Source organism: Spermophilus citellus, assembly GCF_964194105.1.
Source record: "Spermophilus citellus genome assembly, chromosome: 6".
In the NCBI taxonomy this organism is placed as follows: Eukaryota; Metazoa; Chordata; class Mammalia; order Rodentia; family Sciuridae; genus Spermophilus; species Spermophilus citellus.
The window spans coordinates 16,808,890-16,832,998 of record NC_138187.1 but is presented as its reverse complement, the minus strand read 5'-3'; the positions used below and the strand labels follow the sequence as shown (position 1 = coordinate 16,832,998).

General features: G+C 38.5%; 1 protein-coding gene across 6 annotated transcripts in view; it reads left to right on the top strand.

Moving 5' to 3' along the window:
* PALB2 (partner and localizer of BRCA2) overlaps positions 1 to 24,109 on the top strand; it is a 27,802-nt gene extending 3,693 nt beyond the window's left edge. Inside the window, exons 4-13 of one of the 6 annotated variants that reach the window (XM_081297768.1) lie at positions 1,384 to 2,802; positions 5,352 to 6,016; positions 6,366 to 6,437; positions 8,629 to 8,790; positions 10,322 to 10,407; positions 11,479 to 11,640; positions 13,519 to 13,635; positions 17,440 to 17,527; positions 19,889 to 20,037; positions 23,609 to 24,109. In XM_081297768.1, the coding sequence (XP_081153894.1) occupies positions 1,384 to 2,802; positions 5,352 to 6,016; positions 6,366 to 6,437; positions 8,629 to 8,790; positions 10,322 to 10,407; positions 11,479 to 11,640; positions 13,519 to 13,635; positions 17,440 to 17,527; positions 19,889 to 20,037; positions 23,609 to 23,819 (3,131 nt within the window). In that variant the 3' untranslated portion in view covers positions 23,820 to 24,109. Of the gene's footprint in view, positions 1 to 1,383; positions 2,803 to 5,351; positions 6,017 to 6,365; positions 6,438 to 8,628; positions 8,791 to 10,321; positions 10,420 to 11,478; positions 11,641 to 13,518; positions 13,636 to 14,961; positions 15,097 to 17,439; positions 17,528 to 19,888; positions 20,038 to 23,608 lie in introns of those variants that run through there. The other 5 variants (XM_081297769.1, XM_081297772.1, XM_081297770.1 and 2 more) reach the window with 5 other exon arrangements.

Here is a 24,109-nt window from a genome sequence, read left to right as displayed (position 1 = left end):
ACAATTTGTTTATCCATTCATCAATTAGTGAATATTTGGGTTGTTACCACTTTTGACTATTATGAATAATTCTGCAATAAATATCCATGTATAAGTTTATATATATATTTTATTATTAGGTACAGAATTCTTAGTGACAATGATGTTAAACATCTTTCCGTGTGTTTGTAGTGATATGTATATCTTCTTTAGGAGTATCTCTACTCAAATTCTTTGTTCATTTTATTTTTTTAATACCTTTAATTAGTTATGTTATTTGTGGTGCTGAGGATTAAACTCGGAGTCTTATGCATGCTATGTGAATGTTCTACCAACTGAGCTACATCCCCAGCCCTAGGTTGTCTTTGTGTTGTTGAGTTGTAGGGATTCTGCCTAAGTTCCTATCAGATATGATTTGCTAGTATTGTTTCCCATTCTGTGAGCAAAAAACTATACATATAGTTGTTTATTCAATTGCTCTTTTTTTCCCTCAGGTTTCATATTGTTTAACATAAAGATGATTTTATAAAAAGATGTGTGTACATGTGCATAGAGAAAAAAGTTTAGATTAAAAGTACTCTAAAAAACTAGTCATTTTTGGTGTCAGAATTCAAGTAATTTTTAATCGTAAAATTAGGGGCTTTTGAAATGAGAAAGTAATGTTAAAATTACTTGAGAAAAAGAAAAGAAGATGCCAGGTCTGGTGGCATATGCCTGTAATTGCTTCTCCTTGGACAGTTGAGGCAGGTGGATCACAAGTTTGAGGCTAGCCCAGACAATTTAGTTAAACTCTGTCTCAATTAAATGTATGAAAAAAAAAAAAAGGGTTGGGAATATATGTCAGTGATGAAACACTTGCCTAATATGTGTAAGGTCCTTGTTTCAGTCCCCAGTATTCACAATAAATAAGTACATGCACACAAAACAGGTGAGGGGCTGGGGGCATTGCTCAGCTGGTGCATGCATGAGGCCCTGGGTTCAGTCCCCAGCATCAAAAGAAATTAATAGAATTTTTTTTAAATTAAGAGAAACCATAATTGTGATAAAGAAAAAATCTTTCCATTTTAAAAAGCACCTTTTCAGTATAATTATATTTGTTTACATTTATTTATAATTCTGTACTTTATTAGAATTTTAAAAACTTGAATCCTGCCTAAAATGTAATGCCATTGATTTTTTTCCCAAAATAAAAATTATAGTGTATGTATGTATATGTACATACATACACTATAATTTTTGTTTTTATTTATAATTTCCTGGAACTGGGAATTAAACCCAGGACCTCATGCATACTAGGCAAGCACTCTATCACTGTAGCCCTATGAGATTTTTAAATAAAAATGGGGTATTATTTTGTTTCATTTTAAAAGGAAAATAATATTTGTATATATTTTTCCCCCTTAGAACCTAAAAATGAAGGATCTCCATATAAGGAGTTACAAATCAATGCCCGTCTGGATGGCAACACTGGAGAAAAGATACCTATAACACTTGCTGCTGAGCCTGAGTCTTTTAACCCTGAAGATGGCCCAGAAGAAGGATTACGTATTTCAGGAATGGATGATATCCAAGAACATTGTCCCTACAGGGCAAATGGCCCTGATAGTGAGAAAAGACAGAGTAAGCTTCCAGGGAGAAGAAAGAAGCAGCCAAAGAGAGCACATGTCTCACAGGAGGGCGAATGTTTCTTTGACACTGATTCACTCATACTCTCTGGAAAAAGACTAAAGAAACAGGAAGCAATCGGTAGCAAAAATCCTAGGTCACCAATAACTGAAATACCCTCCCTTTCAAGTTGTAAGTCTGAAATTCCAGATTCTCCAGCACCACTTGTAGAAACTGATGGAGAGAATATATTAATTCCATCAACTGCCAAATCAGAAAGAGTTGATACCCCATTTAAAGGAAATAATTTCTCCAATAACACTGAAGATCCTTTGCATACTATACCAGATAACAGTAATCAAGAGCACCTTGAACATATGCCTCCTAAAGGTAATTGTGAACTCATTACTCAGGGGTTTAAAAACATTAGCCTTACTTCACCCATAAACCCGGAGGTACAAGGCCACCAAATGACTGGCCAGCTGCCTAGAAGTCCTGCATTAGAGGCAGATAATTCATGTTCTGCAAGTGAATTCCCTTTTAATAACTTACCAGCAAAGATAAAGCAAAACTTAAAAGAACAAAATCACACCAAGGAATCTCCCATTAATGCTTTTAATGATAGAAATGAAAATCTTCAAGAAAATGAGGTTCTAAGTCAATCTAAGAGTCTTAGCCCGGAAGCAGTCCCTTCTGTTTCTACAGAAAATCAAATACATTCTTGCACAGTGCTTGAAGGCCTTTTGTTTCCGGCGGAATACTATGTTAGAACAACACGTCGCATGTCCGATTGCCAGAAGAAAGTAGCCCTGGAAGCTGTAATTCAAAATCACTTGGGTGGCAGGAAGAAGGGGTTTAAAAATAAAAGTAAGGAAGCACCTAAAAATTTAAACCCTTCCAATGAAGATAGTGCCCAGAGTGAAACTGAGATTTTGGACACGTGCACAGGACAAGCAATCTCAAGAAGTCCTCCTCAGGAGCTTCTCTCTCCAGCTAACCTCAGCTCTCCCCCTGGGTCCACCGAAGATAACGACTGTTCTAGGAGGGCTCTTGTGCAGCCATCTGGTAGAAGACACAGAGGAAAAAAGAAATCAGTCTGCACCCCAGCACTATGTCATAGTGAACTGATTTGGCCAATTTTCAGCACATTGGGTGTTAACAGATCCAAGGAAGAAGTCACCTTGGGCAGGCAGCAGAATGAAAAAGCCATTATTCATGGTAAGAAGAGAGTTCAAGGTAAATTAGGTTGTGTTTGATGACAATGATGATAACTGATAATTACTGTGCCTGGCACTTTTCTGAATGCTGTGCGGTTGCTCATTGGATCACCACAGCTTTCCTACATAAGGCAGAATCTATTTTTATCTTCATTTTCAGTTAAGGAAAAAGTAAGGCACAGGGAGACTAAAACAACTTTAATTAATGTAATTTAATTGAAATAACAGTGCCAAGATTGAAACCTGGCAGTGTGGTACTAGAGTTCACTCATATGTTTGAAAAAGTCAATCAACACTGAAAAGGAAATTAAATTTGGTGCTTATCAAAGGTTTTATTATTGTTATTGTTATTCTTACTATTGTTGCATACTACTAATATAGACAGTGTTTTGAAATAAACAGAAGTGTGTTTTAGAGTGAGCATCTATTGAACAACTATTAGAAGTAATCATGTAATCAAAAGGACAAGATTTTAGAGGATAACAAGCAAGGATATATTGTAATTTTAGCTTTATTCATTTTCTCAGGAGTTAATCATACCTGATAAACTGAGCATAAAAACTGGATTATCACTGTGGCTTTAAGTAAGTTATTAGCAAACACCCTGTATAGACCAAGTTTTATTCTTTCCACCTTAAGTACTCAGCTGTCCTGCAAAAGCAGCCGTGGGCAATATGTAATTGAGACTGTTCCTATAAAACTTTTTGTACAAAAGTAGGCAGCGGGCTGCTCTGTACCTTTGAACATAGACTTTAGTGTGTGAGCTGTAATTTATTAAATTAACTTAAAATAATAATCATGACTTTTTTTCTTATCTTCTTTGAAGTCAACAAGAATGCAAAAAAATCAAGAAGTATGCATGCCAGTAATCTAGAAATGTTCTTTCTTATATTTCAAAATGCTCCACTGGGATTTTAGTAACCTACAGCTACATTTTTTCAAAAAAGTTTTTCTGAAGGTGACATTAACATAAGCTAAAATTAACTTTTAAATTAAGTGAACTATTCTGTAGCATTTAGTACATTTACAGTGTTATGCAACTACCATTTCTGTTTAGTTCCAAAATATTTTCATTAGTTCAGAAAGAAATGCCATACCTATTAAGCATTTGCTTTCTATCACCTTTCCCCCTGCTTCTACATTCAGCAGCTACCAATCTGTTATCTCTGTGAACTTAGTTACTGTGGATATTTCATATAAATAGAATTACTATGTGACCCTTGGGTCTAACAGCTTTCACTTATGATGTTTTCAGAATACATAGACAATGTAACATGTATCTGTACTTTATTCTTTTTTATTTTAAGAACTGAATATTACATTATACATATGTATGACAGTTTGTACTGGTTCATCAGTTATATGCAGCTACATTTTGAATAGTATATGACCCCAGATACTTTAAGAGCAATAGTTTTTTTGTTTGTTTGTTTGTTTTTAAAGAGAGAGTGAGAGAGATAATTTTTAATATTTATTTTTTAGTTATTGGCGGACACAACATCTTTGTTTGTATATGGTGTTGAGGATTGAACCCGGGCCGCATGCATGCCAGGCGAGCGCGCTACGGCTTGAGCCACATCCCCAGCCCAAGAACAATAGTTTTTTGTTGTTTTTGTTTTTGTTTTTTTTAATGGTACTGGGGATTTAACCCAGAGATGCTTTACCACTGAGCTATAGCCCCAGCTCGCGCACGCGCGCACACATTCTCTCTCTCTCTCTCTCTCTCTCTCTCTCTCTCTCTTCTCTCTCTCTTCTCTCTCTCTTCTCTCTCTCTCTCTGTTTATTTATTTATTTTGAGGTAGGTCTCACTAAGTTGCCAAGGCTGGCCTCAAACTGGTGATCCTCTTGCCTACCAAGCTGCTGGGAAATAAATTTTTGCTTGAAAGGGAAAATAAATTGACTTACCCACAGCTGCACAGTAAGTCAGTGGTTAAGCTGGGACTTGACCCCGTTCTTCCATCTCCCATTTAGCACTGTCAGTACCACACTGTGGGGTCCTGTGAAAGGATAGCTGCTAGTTAACCACCTACCTCTTATTTTGGCTGGGGGAAGGTACTGGATTGAACCTAGGACCTTGTACATGCTAGGCAAGTGCAATACCTCAAAGCTACATCCCTAATCCTTAAAAAAAAGAAAGAAAGAAATTGTGAGAAAGTCTCACTACATTGCTCAAGCTGGCCTCGAACTTGCTAACCACCCTCTGCAGCCTGCTTCGTGGCTGGGATTAAAGGCATGTGGCACTTCTCACGGCTCTGTAATTATTTTAAGCCCGTGTATCAGGTTTCAAAGTCATGAGTAGGAGAAGTAATGAACATTTTTTACTATTTAGTATTTAAAAACTCACTATTAGATATTAATATCTCTTGTTGGGTTTTGTTACTATTGTTGCTTAATTTTCTATTTTAGGGAAGGAAGTTCATTGTCGAAAAGAGGACTCCCTCTCTTCCATTAATAACGCTTATTTAGCTTTGGATGATGCTTTCAGTGTTCCATTTTATAAAAACGAAATGCTAAGTTTAAAGCAACTGTTGTCTTTTCTCAATGTCACAGACTTTCAGTTACCTGAAGACGACTTTGGGCCTCTTATGCTTGAAAAACTGAAGTCCTGCTCGGAAAAACTTATTGAGCCTCTGGAATCAAAAATATGCAGGGAGAGGTATCTTGTTCTGGAGGAACTGAGTCCTAAACAAATAGATGCCGAAATGGAGGACTCAGAAGAGGACCTTATTGCTATACTAAGAAAAGCACATCGTCAAATACCAAATCTAAAACACCAGCCTACCAACAAGGGCCTTTCTTCGTCCATGATACTTTTTACTCCTTTAAATACTTCTGCATCTGACGATAACAGCACACCCCCTGTGGACCTGTGTTCATCTGCTCTTCCCATGTTAGGCACTACTCCAGCCCTTGGTTCCCAGGCGTACTGTGAAAAAGCATCTGCCAAGGTCATTGGACAAACTTGCTCTACATCCCAGCTTTCTACCCCGGAAGACACAGTCAGCCTGGCTAGTGACAGTAAGCAGTACGACAGTTCCACCAACTCACCCAAACTGGGAACCAGCCTGCATGTGTCAGGTAGGCAAGAACAGCCTGCCCATGACCATGACTCTGGCCTCCAAGCAACACCTCTACCCACTGAGTCATTCACTTTCAGAGAAAATCAACTCTGTGGAAATAGGTGCCTGGAGTTGCATAAACATTCCATTGAACAGGTACAAGTGTTTCCTTTGTGAAGTTTTCTCTGAAAGAATGAAATATCTTAGGGAATATAGACGGGATGACTTCTTCACCATTGCTTCTTGATGTTTAAGAATGTTTTAACTTGTTTCTTTAACATGATTTCATTGTGAACATGCATTTCATTCTGGAGAAATTAAGGTTAATTAAAAAATATATTTTTAAACATAGGGGATCCTGTTTTTTGCTATCAATGAAACAGTTGCATTTGGAACTTTTCTCTTATTAGAGAAAATAATATATGAGATAGATATTTTGATGAATGAGTGAAGGCCAACCTTATACATAAAGTGTATATTAATGGTGTGGCTTTTGTTTGCACAGACTAAAGTAGCAGATCTTCCCACCTGTGACAGCTTAAACCCGGGCAGCCTACAATTGATTTCCAAGTTAAAGGTCAGAAGAATATTCTGTTATTATGTGTCTTGTAACATACATGTGAAAAATCTAAGGAGTTGATAAGAAAATTGAATTTGACCATATACCATCTTGTTCTTATTAAAGACAGTCATAGGAGATTTAGAGGAAAAAAAAAAAACAATTTGAATTCTTTTTTTTACAATATTTACCTGTGTTTTTATTTTGAGCTTTCCTCAAAGTTTATGTGAGGCTACTGCCAAGAGCAAAGTAATTCAAGTTAGGGACTAAATTTAAATCAGGCATTTTGATGGACACACTGAGATAAGAGTCGTTCGTACCTCTCCTACTCAGATGGTATACTTCTAAGATAATCACACCTCTCCTACTCAGATAGTATGCTTCTAAGATAATCACTTTGGTGATGTATAAGGAAATGTGTAGCAGTTCCAGATTTTGATGTAGTGAAATTTGGCTTTATTGTGTGATAACTGAAAATGTCTCCAAACATTACAAGTGGCATTAGAGGTAGAGGTTGGAGTACAGAATCTCTCCCAGTTAAGAACCACTGATGGGCTGGGGTTATAGCTCAGTAGTAGAGTACTTGCCTAGCACGCATGAGGCACTGGGTTCGATCCTAAGCATAAAAATAAAAAATAAAGGTATTATGTCCATCTACAACTAAAAAATATTGTAAAAAGATACTGTACCTATGTTCTGTTTCTAAAGTATTTTTTTCTTACATCAGATTTAAGAGATTTGTCCTTTCTGTTGGTCTTCAAAAAAAAAAAAAATAGTTTGTGGTTGTAGTAAATCTTTTTTTTTTATTTTTTTTTTATTTTTTCTATTTATTATTTTTTTTTAAAGAGAGAGTGTGAGAGAGAGAGGGAGAGAGAGAGAGAGATAGAATATTTTTTAATATTTTATTTTTTAGCTTTTGGCTGACACAACATCTTTGATTGTATGTGGTGCTGAGGATTGAACCTGGGCCGCACGCATGCCAGGCGAGCGTGCTACCGCTTGAGCCACATCTCCAGCCCAAATCTTTTTTTTTTTTTTAAATGACACCTGCCACTTAGAGGCAGGAACTTTTTTTTTTTTTAGTCTTTATTTTCAGTTTTTCATTTTGAACATTTTTTTTCTTAAAGAGAGAGAGAGAGAGAGAGAGAGAATTTATTTATTTATTTTTTAGTTCTCGGCGGACACAACATCTTTGTTGGTATGTGGTGCTGAGGATCAAACCCGGACGGCACGCATGCCAGGCGAGCGTGCCACCGCTTGAGCCACATCCCCAGCCCTAGTAATTCTTTTTTAATATTTATTTTTTAGTTGTAGTTGTCAATACCTTTATTTATTTATTTTTATGTGGTGCTGAGGATCAAACCCCGGGCCTCACATGCGGTAGACAGGCTCTCTACTGCTGATCCAGCCCCTGTATTAAGTATTAATTGAATATTTTTTAGCATTTCTCCTTAACTTATTTCAGTTTTATCCTTGATAAAAATTTCTTCCTTCTGTTCATTTGTCTTTGTTGTTTTTTTTTTTTTTTTTACCTTATTTTTCTTATTTTCAATAAATCTGTGTACAATTGTGAATTTCTCCTGGAAATGTTCTGGGGATTTCAATACACAGTGTTTTCTTCATCATAATTAGAGGTAGCATATTATATGTGATTTCAATGTAACTCCCTCTACAACTCATGAGTGGCTTACCAGAATGTTACCAAATTATTAAGTTCTCATGAACTATCCTTTTGTGCTTAAATAAGAATTTATCCCGGGCTGGGGATGTGGTTCAAGAGGTAGCACGCTCGCCTGGCATACATGTGGCCCGGGTTCGATCCTCAGCACCATGTACAAACAAAGATGTTGTGTCCGCCGAGAACTAAAAAATAAATATTAAAAATTCTCTCTCTCTCTCTCTCTCTCACTCTTTACCTTCTTGTGCTCTTTCCTCCCAAGCCCTGTCAACCACTGATCCTTTTAAAAAAAAAAAAAAGAATTTATCCCATCCTGGAGTTACACGTTTTAAATCTGTCATCATGTACATCATGTATAGGCAATATTTTTAAATAAGATCCACAGAACTCTTTCTTTTGATGTGCATAAAACTTTTTACTACCTGGTACTTCATCTAATCTTTGTAATTCGTCATTTTTTATATTTATTCTTTTCATAAAACAGACCTCAGGTATCCATTTAACATAACTGTTGTTACCATTCTGGGTCAGAATCCTTCTGGTTCCTGTTCCGTGGATGTGAGTGCCATGTGGTGGGAACGAGCTGGTTTTAAGGAGCCATGTATCATAACAGCTTGTGAATATGTAGTTTCTCTTTGGAGACCTCTGGATACTTGGCAGTGGGAAAAAATCTACACCTGGCATTTCACAGAGGTAAGTCAGAACCTTAGAAGTGATGGAACTGGAACTCAGGGATGTTATGCATGGGGCCCTGGGTTTGAACCCCAGCACCTCAAAAAAAGAAGAATCTTAGATATCTTAGTAGTCATTTGTGTGATAATATAGCAAACAGCTTGGCAACATTGGGATCTCTGACCAGAAGTGACAGAGCAGAAATATTTTGGTTTATTTTTTCAACATTTTATTATGAAAATTTTCAGCCAGGAATGATGGTGCACACCTATAATCCCAGTGGCTCAGGAGACTGAGGCAGGAGGATCGCAAATTCAAAGCCAGCCTCAGCAAAAGTGAGGCGCTAAGCAACTCAGTGGGACCCTGTCTCTAAATAAAATTCAAAATAGGGCTGTGATATGACTCAGTGGTTGAGTGCCCTCAGTTCAATCCCAGGTACCAAAAAAAAAATTTTTTTTCAAACATACAGAAAAGTGGTACACTGAATACCCATGTACCCACCTTTTAGACTCTGCCATCAAGATGTGCTTTATTACCTTTTATCTAAAAAAGAATTTTTACACAAGACCTGTTTGTGGAGCTTGAATTTCATGTCCATTCTGACTTTTAAACTGGCTTAAACCCATGTTCCCTGCCCTTCACCAAAACATCATTTCTGCTTTTTTTATCATGCAGAGCTTCATGGTTGCAATCCTAGTGTGCTTTAAATTTTTTAATCTGTCTTTTCTCCCTTACCGTGTAAATAAGCATTTTTCCTTGTGGCTAACGTGTTCTTCATACTGGTTTATACTTCATTCTTGTTTTCCATTGTACTCACAGCTTCTAGCACTGTGCTCAGTAGAGATGCTCAATAAATATTTGTTCAGTGAATAAACATTTTTATTTAGTTTTTTAATTTACTTTGGTGCTGGGGCTTGAACCTAGGGCCTTTTGTATGCTAAGCACATGCTCTACCACTGAATTATACTCCCAGCCCCTAAAGATAATTTTCTTTTTTTAATAGATGGTCTCACTATGTTACCCAGGCTAGCCCTGAACTCTTGGGCTCAAATGGTCCTCCTGCCTCAGTTTCTTGAACAACTAAGATAAATATATAGTTTTAAATGCAGCATAATGTTCTCTTTATTCACTTGTTAGAATTTACTTAATTATTCCCATTATCATAAGTATAAATTGCACTAAATAAATGCTAACTCAGTGGGCACACTGGTGTGCGCCTGCAGTCCCAACTACTGGAGAGGCTGCGACAGGAGGATCACTTGAGCTCAAAGGATCAAGGCCAGTCTGAGCAACACATCAAAACCTATCTCAAAAAAAAAAGGAATTTTTTTTTTTTTTTCCGCTGAAGGAAATGCCAACTAAACTTATGCAAATAGTATACATAGGTTTACAACTTACAAAAAGAAGATATTTTCTGAACCTATTCACATTTGTTCACATGTCGGAAACAGTCCTGGTATAGTGAGAATATAAAAGAATGTGATAAATTTTGGAACATTTAGATTAAAGTTAAACAACCAAATATAATTTGAGGGTGCTTTGTTTTATTTAGGTACCTGTATTACAAATAGTTCCAGTGCCCGATGTTTGTAATCTTGTATGTGTGGCTTTGGGAAGTTTGGAGATCAGAGAAATCAGGTAATTCCCAAGGTGATTTCTTTTTCTTTTTTTCCCTTTATCTTTGTCTCTGTCATCTTGTTTTGAATGGAGGTTATCACCTAGGCTTAGGGTTTTGGTTGGTTGGTTGGTCTTGTTTTTTGAGATGGGGATCTCACTATATAACCCAGGCTGGCCTTACCCTGGGATCCTCCTGCCTCAATCTCCTGAGTGGCTACAATTACAGGTATATAGCCAGCTCTAGGCTTTAGTCTCAAAAAAGAATTTGGATTTAGATTTAAAGAGAGATTTGTTTAAAAAAAAAAGAAAAATCGGGCTAGGGTTGTAGCTCAGTGGTAGAGCACTTGTCTCGCATGCATGAGGCCCTGGGTTCGGTCCACAGCACCACATAAAAATAAACAAATAAAAATAAAGATATTGGGCTGGGGATGTGGCTCAAGTGGTAGCGCACTCGCCTGGCATGCGTGCGGCCCGGGTTCGATCCTCAGCACCACATACCAACAAAGATGTTGTGTCCGCCGAGAACTAAAAATAAATATTAAAAATTCTCTCTCTCTCTCTCTCTCTCTCTCCTCTCTCACTCTCTCTTTAAAAAAAAAAAAATAAAGATATTGTGTCCATCTACAACTAAAAAAAGTTTTTTAAAAAATCAGCAAATGGCATCCTTGATTGAAATTTCCATTTGGAATTTGCGCTTAGCCCTTTAATATTAAATATTAAAATATATACAGACAAATGTTGTATATATTCTTTGGATATGGTGGTGCATGCCTGAAATCCCAGCGGCTCCAGAGGCTGAGGCAGGTGAATTTCAACTTCAAAGCCAGCTTCAGCAATTTAGCAAGACCCTGTCTCAAAAGATAAAAAGGGGGCTGGGTAGTGTACTTACTCACATGTAGAAGGCACTGGGTTTGATCCTCAGCACCACATAAAAATAAAATAAAGATATTGAGTCCATCTACAACTAAAAAAAGAATTAAAAATAAATAAATAAAAAGGATTGGGGATGTGGCTCAGTGGTGCACCCCTGGGTTTAATCCCCAGTACCAAAAAAAGAGGGCTTACTCCTGGGTTCTCCCCATTTTTCCTCAGGGCATTACTTTGTTCTTCTGAGGATGAAAGTGAAAAACAAGTACTACTGAAATCTGGAAACATAAAAGCTGTGCTTGGCCTGACAAGGAGGAGGCTCGTGAGTAGCAGTGGGACCCTTTGTGATCAGCAAGTGGAAATCATGACTTTTGCAGAGGACGGAAGGTAAGCAAAGCATTGGTTGATTGTGACTATTAGATGGAGAAGCATTTTCTCACAGGTTTCAGAGAAAGGAGATGATTAGGATCCTGTTTTTCTGTATTGAATGTCTCAGTGCCAGGTTACCACCTAGAAGCAAGTCAGAAAAGCAGAGGCCAGGCATGACAGGAAAGAAGTCAGCAGAGTGGGGAACATAAGTGAATTGAGTTTGATTTTTCTTCAGACTTCTTTGAAATCTCTGTGTTCCCCTTACGTATTAGATATACCTCAGCCAGGCTCAGTGGTGCATGCCTGTAATCCCAGCAGCTCGGGAGGCTGAGGCAGGAGAATTGAGAGTTCAGAGCCAGCCTCAGCAATTTAGCAAGGCCCTAAGCAACTCGACGAGATCCTGTCTCTAAATACAATATGAAAAGGGCCGGGGATGTGGCTCAGTGGCTGAACATCCCTGGTACCAAAAAAAGAACAAGAAGAAGAAGAACCTCAAAGCCAGGCTGGGGATGTAGCTCAGTGGTAGGTGCCTGCCTAGCATGTGTGAGGCCCTGGGTTTCATATCCAAAGTACCACCTCAAAGTCCTGGACCCAGTCCTCATTCCACACATTTGGTGTCCAGTGCTCCAGTGACCCTCCAGATGCTGACTTGATACTTGGAAACATCCATTTTCAGTTCTGTGCTCTTTCTCCAGCTCTAGGCCTTTGTGCCTGTTTTTTAAACATCTTGAGGACACCTCAAATTCAACCTGTAGAAAACTGAACTCAGATATCTTCTTTGCCATATCCTTATTACACTTTTTCTTTTCTTTCTTTCTTTTTTTTTTTTTCTTTGATTTTATTTTTGTGCTGGGGATTGACCCCTGGGCCTTGTGAATGCTTAACATGTATATTCTACCACTGAGCTGTACCTGCAGCTGGTTACACTATTATTATTCATGTTTCCTAATAACAAATGGCAAGGACCTTATTTGTCTTATTTGTTCATGACCTGTGGCATTATTCTAGGCAAGAGACAAATAATTAGCTGGCGCAGTGACCTATGCCTATAATCCCAGTGACTTAGGAGGCCCAGGCAGGAAGATTGTAAGTTCAAGGCCAGCCTCAGCAATGTAGTGAGACCCTGTCTCAAACAAAAGAATAAAACAATCTGGTGATGTAGCTCAATAGTAGAGCACTCCTGGGTTCAATCCCCAGGACTGCAAAATAAAACAAAACAGAAATAAGTGTTTGCTTAAGTTACAAAAGTCTTAGTAGAGATGGGAAGAAGCAGACAAATTTGTGAGAAATGAGACAATAAAGTTACTAAGACTTGGTGAGTGACTAGATTGAGAGGAAGGAGACAAGAATAATGTGCAGGTTTCAGGGATGGTCATCTGGGTAGATGGTTGTATAGTTGTTGAGATAAAAATGTGAAAAAAAAATGAGATTTAAAGAGAAAGTTTGAGCTTAATATTGGATATGATGATATTGAGATACTTGCAACATCCCAAGTAGCTAGTAGGAAAGAAATGAATTCATTGTAGGAAGTTTAGAATATACAGTTATCTGCTTAATTTTTTTTCAATGTTAGCTTAAATTTTATTATGTTAATTCAATATTGTGTGAAGGACTTCTTAGAAATTGCTTTGTTGCTGGGCATGGTGGCACGCCTGTAATCCCAGCGGCTTGGGAGGTTGAGACAGGAGGATCGGGAGTTCAAAGTTAGCCACAGCAAAAGTGAGGTGCTAAGCAACTCAGTGAGACCCTGTCTCTAAATTTAAAAAATACAAAAGAGGGCTGGGATGTGGCTCAGTGGTTGAATGCCCCTGAGTTCAATCCCTGGTACAAAAAAAAAAAAAAACCAAAAAACTGCTTTAGTGTACCGTACTAATTTTTAATACTTTTTAAATTCAGAAGCAAAGAAAAACAGTTTTTGATGCCCCCTGAAGAGACTGTACTTACTTTTGGTGAGGTCCAAGGGATGCAGGAAGCTCTGCTTGGTACTACTATCATGAACAACATTGTTATCTGGTAAGCCTTCCCTTGAGGTCCTAGTTTTCTCATCATTCAGTTGGGGTATGCCTCTGATTGTACAGGACAGTGACGGTTAGACAAGAGACTGTGTAAACATGGTTGTTGTTAGTGGGTTTTTTTAACTGTCAGATGTTATATGCTTGTCTTACCAAGAGAGTTGCATTCATTTAGAGTAGACTAGTTTAAAATAAATGGAATTTTGTTGTAAAAATGTACAGTTGTTTTTGCTTCTGTTTAATAATTGAGTAATTTCTGTCAAATGAATTTTCCTACCTCAAATAACTACAAACTCTCGAAAAAAAATATAAAAACAACCATCTGAAGACACCAGAGAGCAAGAAAAAGAAGAAAGATAATGGATTTCTCACCTAGAAGCAGGAAATGGCACAGAACAAGTTTTTTATTCTTAAAGCTTTAAGCCAGGGGTAGTCCCCAGTCCTGATTTCTGGGTGACAAAAAAGCCTAATAGCAAACATTTTGTCCTGCCAACTTAAAGAACCAAAGGACAGAATTCAGGTGGCCACAGCAGCTAGAAAGTGAGGGAGAAAAGTCCTAAAAAGGAGACCAAAGAGGAAACCCAAAATTCTGAATATAATTATTACTTAACCACCTGACTGATCCTGTAAAAACTGCGTTACCCGGGTGGACTGTGAGCATCCCAAGTAAGGCCAAAAGAACTGAACTGGAATTTCAGCATTTGAAATTCAGCCAGGTTAGTTGTTTACTAGAACAAGCAAACAACATAATCAGTGTTTTCAGAGGAACCTAACAGAATCCAGAGTTTTTGCAACATATTATATCAAGATATAATCCGGGCTGGGGATGTGGCTCAAGCGGTAGTGCGCTCGCCTGGCATGGGTGCAGCCTGGGTTCAATCCTCAGCACCATATACAAACAAAGATGTTGTATCTGCTGAAAACTAAAATGTAAATAAAATATTTTTTTTTTCAAAAAAGATATAATCCAAAATTACTAGATGTACAAAACACATATAACATATTTGATAACATATAGGAACCAAATTAACAAATTTAGTATAGGGAAGAGTCCCTAATCACCCAACCACTTTTTGTCTGAGTACAGGAGAGAGCCATATCCAGCTATAGGCACTTATAAGTTTAATTTGTTAGGAAAATATATTGACTTTTTTTTTCTCCCGCTCAATAGCCTTGTCTGTTAACTGTTTCCTTGGGACTAAAATGGGTCTTAGGAAATTATTAGTGTCACCACCACCCTATCTATTATGTATCATCTGACCCCAGCCCTCTGGAAATAAACTAGAAAACATGGCCACTGAGAGAAACTTTGTCTTCTCTCCACTAGAGAGCCTCTGAAATTTGTCTTCATCATTCTAGTCGTCCAGGCGACACCATTTCCAGAGGCCCTGCCACCTAGAACAGCAGTATCCACTCTGGGTGCATTTCCCAGGGTTTGTGTACAGTCTTATTTGAAGACAATGTTCTTTCTGTAAGTTGTCTTTCTATTCTTTCTCCTGTTTCTATAGTCCAGACCTTAATTATTTGACTCAGGACTTAAGTATAATATAATAATTGGTCTCCTTGCCATCAGTCAATATTCAACAACCAAATCATTTTCTTTCTTTTTTTCCGGGGTACTTGGGATTGAACCCAGGGGCTTGCGCATGCTAGGCAAATACTCTACCACTGAGCTACACTCCTGCCATGTTGACTTCTCTTCACCTTCCGCTTCCTGTTGCTCTACTACAAAACTGTCTTGTCTGGTACTCTGTACTCCTTAGCTTCTTTTTTTCCTGCCCTTTTTCTAGTAGTAGACCTTTGGCGTTTGGGTTGTAATAGATCACAAAGGTTGGGAGTGGAGAGGGATCTCTTTACTAGGCTTCCCTTGCAGGATATCCTGTTAAGGAACATCTTCACCCCACAGCTGCCTTGAGTTTCCTGTCATCTCAGCTTCATTGATGTTTCCCTCTTTAAATTTATATGGCCCTTGTTTTTTACTTACTAGTTACTACATTATATATTTTTTCTTTTTTCTGGCAATTGAAGATAAGTGCTATGTCTTGCATCTGTTCTTAGTGCTTTCCCTAGTTCCTTGCCTAGACTAGTACTCAAATGACATCAATCATATTATCTAAAGAAACTATCATTTGACCTTTTGGGCTCTATGTAATGTCTATCTGTTTGTTTGTTTGAGGGGGTTTTGGCATTAGAGATTGAACCCGGGGTACTTTACCACTAAGCTACATCTTCAGTCCTGATTTATTTTTTATTTTGAGACAGGGTCCCACTAAGTTGCCCAGGCTAACCTTGAACCCCCAGTCCTCCTGCCTCAGCCTCCGGAGTGCTAGGATAACAGGCATCACCTTTCTTATTTAACTTCTGATCTGTTAGATATCTATAGTGATTCATGTTACACTTGGGATTTGAGTGGCCATATTTGGTAACTTGCTGGAATTTTAAATATTTTATCTTGATTAAGCTATATTTGCTGAGCAACATTTTTCATACAATCAAAAGATAACTGAATCTCTACTGGTGTCCCATTCTCTTTGAGGGATGTAGAAATGAAGCATCTGAATCCTGGTCCCAAGGCTTCTAAAATCTAGTAGGTAAATAAGACTCCTTTACAATTCACAGTGTATAATTCCAGTGAAATTCTTTTATACTTCACACACATTCAAAGTGATAGAGGTTTGGGCAACATGCTTTGGGATCTGGGGAAAAAGCAATTACTGAATATAGAGCATATGCCAACTTCTGTAGGGGATGAATGTATTCTGGTTTTCCTAGTAGGAAAACCTTGCATGTGCCCATGAAATTTTAATTTTCTTTCTTCAGGTTTTTAAACACAGTTTCTCACCAAAGAAAGTTCTGTATTTGTTGAATGAACATGTTAAATCCTATCATAGCATATATTAAATACAAAATGAGGCATATGGACAGTACTAGAATTAGACGAGAGGAGAAGACTGTGAACTCATAAGAGGAGAGAGGGTCTAAATTGAGTTCCTGCATCTTGGAGGAGCTGGGACATCATCTCTGCAATGGGGGAATGGATGGGAACTGGCCTTTAGAGGAAAGATAACTTGACCAAAGATCTAGAGCCACGGATATGCACAGTGTCGTAAGCTTGGTAAAATTTCAGGCAAGGGAGAGGCAAATAATGTAGTATTGCAGCACTGGATTCATGAGGGTTATAAATGCTGTGAAGGAACTTGGACTTCATCTTGTGGCTCAGAGTCACAAATCCTCAACAAAGCCAGGATGTGGTTCCCATAAATGTTCCATTTATTCTTCTTCCTTGTATTCACCCTCTTTTCTACTTTCTTCTTCCATTTTTTACTCTCAGTCTTCCCTTCTCTTTCCATTAAACTTGGTCTAGCTGTAGTGTAAACGTATAGTGGAGGTAGACTCTAGATCTGTTTTTGGTATAGTCTCACCCAATCAAGTTTGGTTTCCTGGCCATTGTCCCCCATGGAAAATTTAGGCATAGCAAAATCATAATCATAGTACTGTCCCATGTGCCTGTTCAATACCAAGTAAAATGAGATAATGGAGAACTGTTCTCATGGAATTTGGAGAGTTATCTCTAGTGGTGGAGCAGATAAATAGGTCTATTTAACTAAGGCTAAACTATCAAACTATTGGCAAAGTTAACCTATAGTTCTACTTTGAGCTAAATCTGTGAATAAACAAAAATGAAGTACTATGTCCCTTAGTTTTTCCCTTGGTCACCTTTTATTTATGCTGTGATAAATAATATTATGTGAAAACCAGTTTGCCAGAAGAATGTGATCAGCTTATTTATTTCTGGTGTCTTAAGGAATTTAAAAACTGGTCAACTCCTGAAAAAGATGCACATTGACGATTCTTATCAAGCTTCCGTCTGTCACAAAGCCTATTCTGAAATGGTAAGTGCTGCTCTGGGACCGCTTGGTGTTGATTTACATGCTGTTGTTGGTCTCACCAGCAGACCCTCCCTGTTGACAGTTTTTCCAAAACTGGATATCAGTGTTTGTTTTTTCATGACATTTATGAATGAAGATAAGTGTTGATTCAATGTAGTTACTTATTGAATTTCCTGGCTTTATGACTTATAGGCAAATGTTTATTCCCAGTTATGAATTTGTTGACTAAAAAATATGCCTATTATGAGATATGACTCCAGACTACATTGCCATAAATGATGTGAGATATGAATGAGTACCTTTAGAGAGGATGATTAAATTGTCTTAGACATGTTTTTCTCTTGGGCTTAAGTGTTCTCATATAGAAACAAACGTAGTTACTTACCGTTGTTAATAGACTTAACTTACAGTCTAGTTTTGACATCCAAACAGGTTGAAGTTAGGTGTCCCCAAGTGAGGACTAACCCACATGAGCATCTACTGTTAAAAGCCCAAGCAGAGGCTCAGTGCTAGTGTAGACACTGACTTGCTGGGTATCAGTGGTGACTCTGAGAGCATTAGCACCCAGACGCTGTAAACATGAAAGATGTGTGATCTTAGAAAATCTGTCACATAATCTTGAGCCTAATATTTTTCATCCTTGAAGCAAGAAGGTTGGATTTGTCTCTAGAATTTATCTTAAATAAATTTATATCTTTTGTGTGACAGCATTAATACTTTCTTGATATTAAAACATTTAACATAAATATATTAAGTAGGCCTTACAAGGTGACACACCTCTACATTCCCAGCCATTCAGGAAATTGAGGCAGGGGGTTGCAAATATGAGGCCATCTGGACGACTTAGGGAGACCCTATCTAAAAATAAAAAATAGAAAGGACTGGGGTGGAGCTCAGTGGTAGAGTGCCCCCTGGGTTCAATCTCTGTTACTACAAAAAAAACCCAGCAACAGTTCCCCATAAAGCCAACCTTCAAAAATAGTAGTTCACTTTTTATTTGTTTGTTTGTTTGTTTGTTTGTTTAGTAGGCTGGAAATGAACCCAGAGCCTTACCTGTGCTAGGCAAGTGCTCTACCACTTACCTGCATCCCCAGAGAGCACTGATGGCTTGGCATACTTTTCCATCCAGGACCACATAGCAAATATTTTCACCCTCCCTGAAAATAGTGTCTGTTGTAATTCTCTACTCTGCTATTATGGCATGAAATCAGCCTTAGACATATGTGAATGGATGTGTCTGTTTTCTAATAAAACTGTGAGCAAGGAAATCCGAATTTCATATAATTAACCATTTCAAACTGAAAAATATTCTTACCTCAGGAAAAATAAGGGTTGGGTCAGAATTGGCCTGTGGGCCATCGTGTGTTAACTCTTTGTTAAGTATGTGGCCTTTAAAATTTTAAGATTCTCAAGTTTTCTAAATACAAAGGTAATTCATTTTTATTTAAAAATTCATTCAAAAATGCAGAAAGTAGAAAATGAATGCTAATCGTAAAATGACCGTACAGTTTAATTTTCCCTTAGTCCCAAAGAGAAATTTCAATGTATATATGTCTGTACGTGTACATACATGTTTGTATGTATGTATGTATACACACACTAATATTATTATTAGAAGTTGTAATTTTAAAACTGGGTGAGATTTTCCCACAGAAACAGCCATACGTGACAGTATCTTTTGTTGTTGTTTTTGTTTGTTTTATCTTTTGTAGTTTTTTTTTCCATTACCTTAGTAGAGAGTAATAGTGTCTGAGTTTTAAATAGGCTATTATGGTCTGGGCTAAGACTCTAGTCTCCCCTTAAAAGGTGGTTTTTAGGGGCTGGGGTTGTAGCTCAATGGTAGAGCATTTGCCTAGCATGTGTGAGGCCCTGAGTTCAATCCGCAGCACCACATAAAACTAAATAAACAAAATAAAGGTATTGTGTCCACCTACAATTTAAAATATTTTTTAAGTTGTTTTTATGGAAAAATGTGTTCTGAATTTCAAAAAAACAACTTGCAGATGAGTATTTGTAATTCGAGGACTCCCTGTATGTGTTTCTGTGTCCTCCTTCCCTGTACAACATTTCCGCAAATGGAAATTTGCATGAGATGTTGTAGTCATGGAGGAGTCGATAGGTCAGTTAGATTCCTGCTTGGCAAGACTGGCCGAAGCACATATTGGGAGCCCTGTGCTCAAGAAGCTGGGAGTCCAGCCTTGGTGGTAATGTTAGCATTTCTGTCTGAAGAAAAAATGAAGCCAGTAGTTCAGTCCTGAGTACTGTGGAGCGTTGATCATTCCTATTATTCTTTGGTTTTTATCTCTGCCAAACATGCTCTTAATGGTGTATTTGGTTATTGATTTTTTTTTTTCCTTAAATTAGGGGCTCCTGTTTGTTGTTCTGAGTCATTCTTGTGCCAAAGAGAGGGAGGCGTTGGGCAGCCCTGTGTTTCAGCTGATTGTGATTAACCCTAAGACGACCCTGAATATGGGCGTGATGCTGTACTGTCTCCCACAGGGGCAGGCTGGAAGGCAAGTGCATGTGACTGCTGATCTATGGTTGTGACAGTTTGGAAGGCACTCTGCAGATACAAAAACGAGATACCTTTGTGTCACTTTAATGAATGGAAAACATGAAATACTATAATAGTAAGGTTAAGAAGTAGGATGAAGTTAGTTGATTTGAATCAAACTCCCAGATTCCCTTATATCCATTGATCCCCATCGGTATGAGCTTAGATTGCCTTTTTTTTTTTTTCTTTAATGTGTATTCAATCTGGGTGCAGTGGCGCACGTCTGTAATCCCAGTGGCTTGGGAGGCTGAGGCAGGAGGATCATGAGTTCAAAGCCAGCCTCAGCAAAAGTGAGGCACTAAGCAACTCAGTGAGACCCTGTCTCTAAATAAAATACAGAATAGGGCTGGGGACGTGGCTCAGTGTTTGAGTGCCCCTGGGTTCAATCCCTGGTACCCCAACCCCTCAAAAAAATACATGTGTATTCAAGCCCTGTTTTTTTCTGTAAGGAAAATGTTTATTTTTATTTTTTAGGAAAATGTTTTAAATACACAGAGTATCTCACATTCTCTGTGGAATCCTCACAGTGCATGTTCTTTCCTTAAGACCTGAATTAAGGAACTTTTAAATACACTTTAGGAAGACATCTTCACTTTGAAATCTGACTGAGCCTCCACTATGCAGGCAGTTGTTACTTATTGATAAACATTTCTACACGTGGGTACTGACTGACACTAATGACACAGTTATTGGTACCCCGGGGGTTCCGAGTTGATAAACTTTAGAAGTAGTGGATATTGTTAGGTCAACAAAGCAACATCTGAACATGCAAGTCCTAGAGACTACCTTTATTGATGTGTGAAATTAGCAGCAAGGATTGGAAAAATATAGTCAATCCAGAGTATAGAGTCTAGCTTTAATAACTTGTAAGGATGAGGAACCTGGATGGTTTTAATGCCTGTTTCTTAGGACCTTGTGCTAAACCTGCTTGATCCAAAAGATAGTCTCTGTCCATGTACACTTGGCCAGCTGTGGCACTTCTGCAAATGTTTTTTGACAAGAATATCATAACTGAGCCAGGTGCAGTGGCTCACAGTTGTAATCCCAGCAACTCAGGAGACTGGGGCAGGAGGATTGCAAATTGGAGGCCAGTCTTGGCAACTTAGCAAGACCCTATCACAAAATAAATAAAAAGAAGTTGGGGAGGGCTGGGGATGTGGCTCAAGCGGTAGCGCGCTCGCCTGGCATGCATGCGGCCCGGGTTCGATCCTCAGCACCACATACCACCAAAGATGTTGTGTCCGCTGAGAACTAAAAAAAAATAAATATTAAAAAAAAAAAGAAAAAAAAAAGAAGTTGGGGAATGTAGGTCTATGGTAGAGCACTCCAAGTTCAATCCCTAGTATCCCACCTGCAAAAATCATAAATATTATCTTCAATTTGTGTTTACACATAGAACTTGCTGTTTTGGGTGTGAAGAGAGAACTGTAGTAATTGCCCTAGAAACTGAAGATGAAGATAACTACTTGGTCAAGCATTTCCTTTGTCACTTTTTTTTGGGGGCAGGGGAGATTACCAGGGATTGAACCCAGGGACACTTGACTACTAAGCCACATCCCCAGCTTTTTTTTTTTTTTTGTTATTTTATTTTTTATTTTGAAACAAGGTCTCACTGAGTTGCTAAGGATGACCTCAAACTTGCAGTCCTCCTGCCTTAGCCTCCTGAGTAACTGGCATTACAGGCGTGCATCACTGCACCCAGCTCCTGTTAATTTTTAAACTCATTTATTCAGCAAACTTTGAAAGCCTATTTAATGCCAATCCTGTGGGAAGTATCTGTTTGGGCTGCTATAACAAAATACCATAAACTAGGTAGCATACAAATAACAGAAGCTCATTCCTTATCGTTCCGGAGGCTGGGAATTCCACGATCGAGGCACTGGCAGATTCCATCTGTGAGGGTCCATTTCCTTATTCATAAATGGCACTTCTTCACTGTGTCTTCATCTGATAGAAGGGATGAGCCAACTTTTCTGAGACCTCTTTTATAAGGGCACCGTCCTGTTCCTGTGATCTCTGCCCTGATGGCCTAATCACCACCTAAAATCCTCACCTCCGAGTATCATGATTAAATTTCAACAGATAAATTTTGGAGGAGACCATAACAAAGCACCTTTATTTCCAATCTCGTGGAAGTTAGAAATAAATACTAGAGACTGCTGTTAGGTGCACCATATGCCGCACACGGGGCTCACATTGTTTGGGAGCAAAAAGATGGAGGAGCATCTAATTGGCAGTGCCGGCTCGAGGACCTTCCGAAGAGTAAAGGGTTAGGTATTCAGAGCTGGGTAGCAGTAAGGGGATAAAAATATCATTCTGTTCATTCAGAGAATATTCCTTGAGGCTGCATAGGCACCGGCTCTGCAAAGTGCTGATGATATGACACTGAATGATAATAACAGATAAAAGCTTTTTATTTATTGATTTTCGAGGCAGGGTCTCACTGAGTTGCTAAACTCCTCGCCGTTGCTGAAGCTGGCTTTGAACTCGCAGTCCTCCTGAGAGCCACTGGGATTACAGGCGTACGCCACTGTGCCCAGCTAAAAGCTGATTTTTTACTGAGCATTTCCTGTGTGGCATGGATTGTATTAATAAGTGTTTTTATTTTTGGTGGAGCTGGGAATTGAACCCAGGGCCTTATGCATGTGAGGCAAGCACTCAACCAACTGAGCTAGATCCCAACTGAGCTTTTTTTTTAATATTTATTTTTTTGGTTAGACATAATATCTTTATTTATTTATTTTCATGTGGTACTGAGGATTGAACCCAGGGCCTCGCATGTGCTAAGCAAGCGCTCCACCGCTGAGCCACAACCCCAGCCCATAAGCTTTTTATATGAACTGTTTCATTCAACTTCACAACAGTCTTATGAAACAGGTGCCCTTATTATCCTTATTTTGCTGATGGAATTAGTTTATGCCCAGAATCACATAACTCTTACATTCTAGAACTTGGAATCCAAACCCAGGTAGCTGACTAGTAAAAGGCAACCAGATTTCTGCTTCATGGTGCTTATGGTTTCGTAGGGGAGACACCCCACCAAGTATGGCAGTAGGATAATCTCACCCAGTGCAAAGTGCTACGAAGATAAAACCAGAGACTGTAACAGAAGGGACAGGGTACAAATGTGTGCTCTTTCAGATGGCTCATTGGGTATGGCCTTTTTATGGCAGTGACATGCCTGATGATGACAGGAATCCAGCCTTGCTGAGATCTGGGGATTGAGCCTCCCAGGCGAGGAAATAGTAAGAGCAAAACCACTGCAAAGGACTGGGTTTGGCTAGTGTGAAGAGAGGGAGGAAGGCCTCCGGGGGCTGGTGTGCAACCTGAGGACAGGCAGGGACTGCAGTGCCACACACGAACCCCTGGTCCTCTCGGGTTGGGCACTCACAGCCACAGGGAGATTGTTCTGGTTGGTGCTCTAGGGCTTTAGGGAACTTGGTTTGGGGCTTTTTTTTTTTTTTATACTTTAAAAAAAAAAAACTTTTTTGACATGTAATCTGAATTGTCTCTTCTCTGCTTGGTACCAGGTTCCTAGAAGGGGACGTGAAAGATCATTTTGCAGCAGCAGTCTTGACTTCTGGGACAATTGCCATTTGGGACTTACTTCTGGGTCATTGTACTGCTGTCCTTCCACCCATCTCTGACCAAAATTGGTCTTTTGTTAAATGGTCTGGTACAGATTCTCACTTATTGGCTGGACAAAAAGATGGAAATATATTTATATATCGCTACATATAAGTTAAGAGGGAAATAACAGTTTTCTGGATATGTGTGGCCTCTTTTTTTTTCCCTTTGGAGTACAACTGTAAAGGAATATCTGAATGACGTTTAAAATAATTACTTGTGTCCATCCAGAAAGACTTATTTTTATTCTGCTGGTGGTGGCACTACTGATCTTGAATATTTGTTTATACTTACTTTGGGGGGAAAGGGCTTTAGGTCAGTTTTTGTATTCCCAATATTTGCACATTTGCTTTTAATAAGTGTATATAAAAATTCAAATGTCAATAAATATTTATTTTTATAAA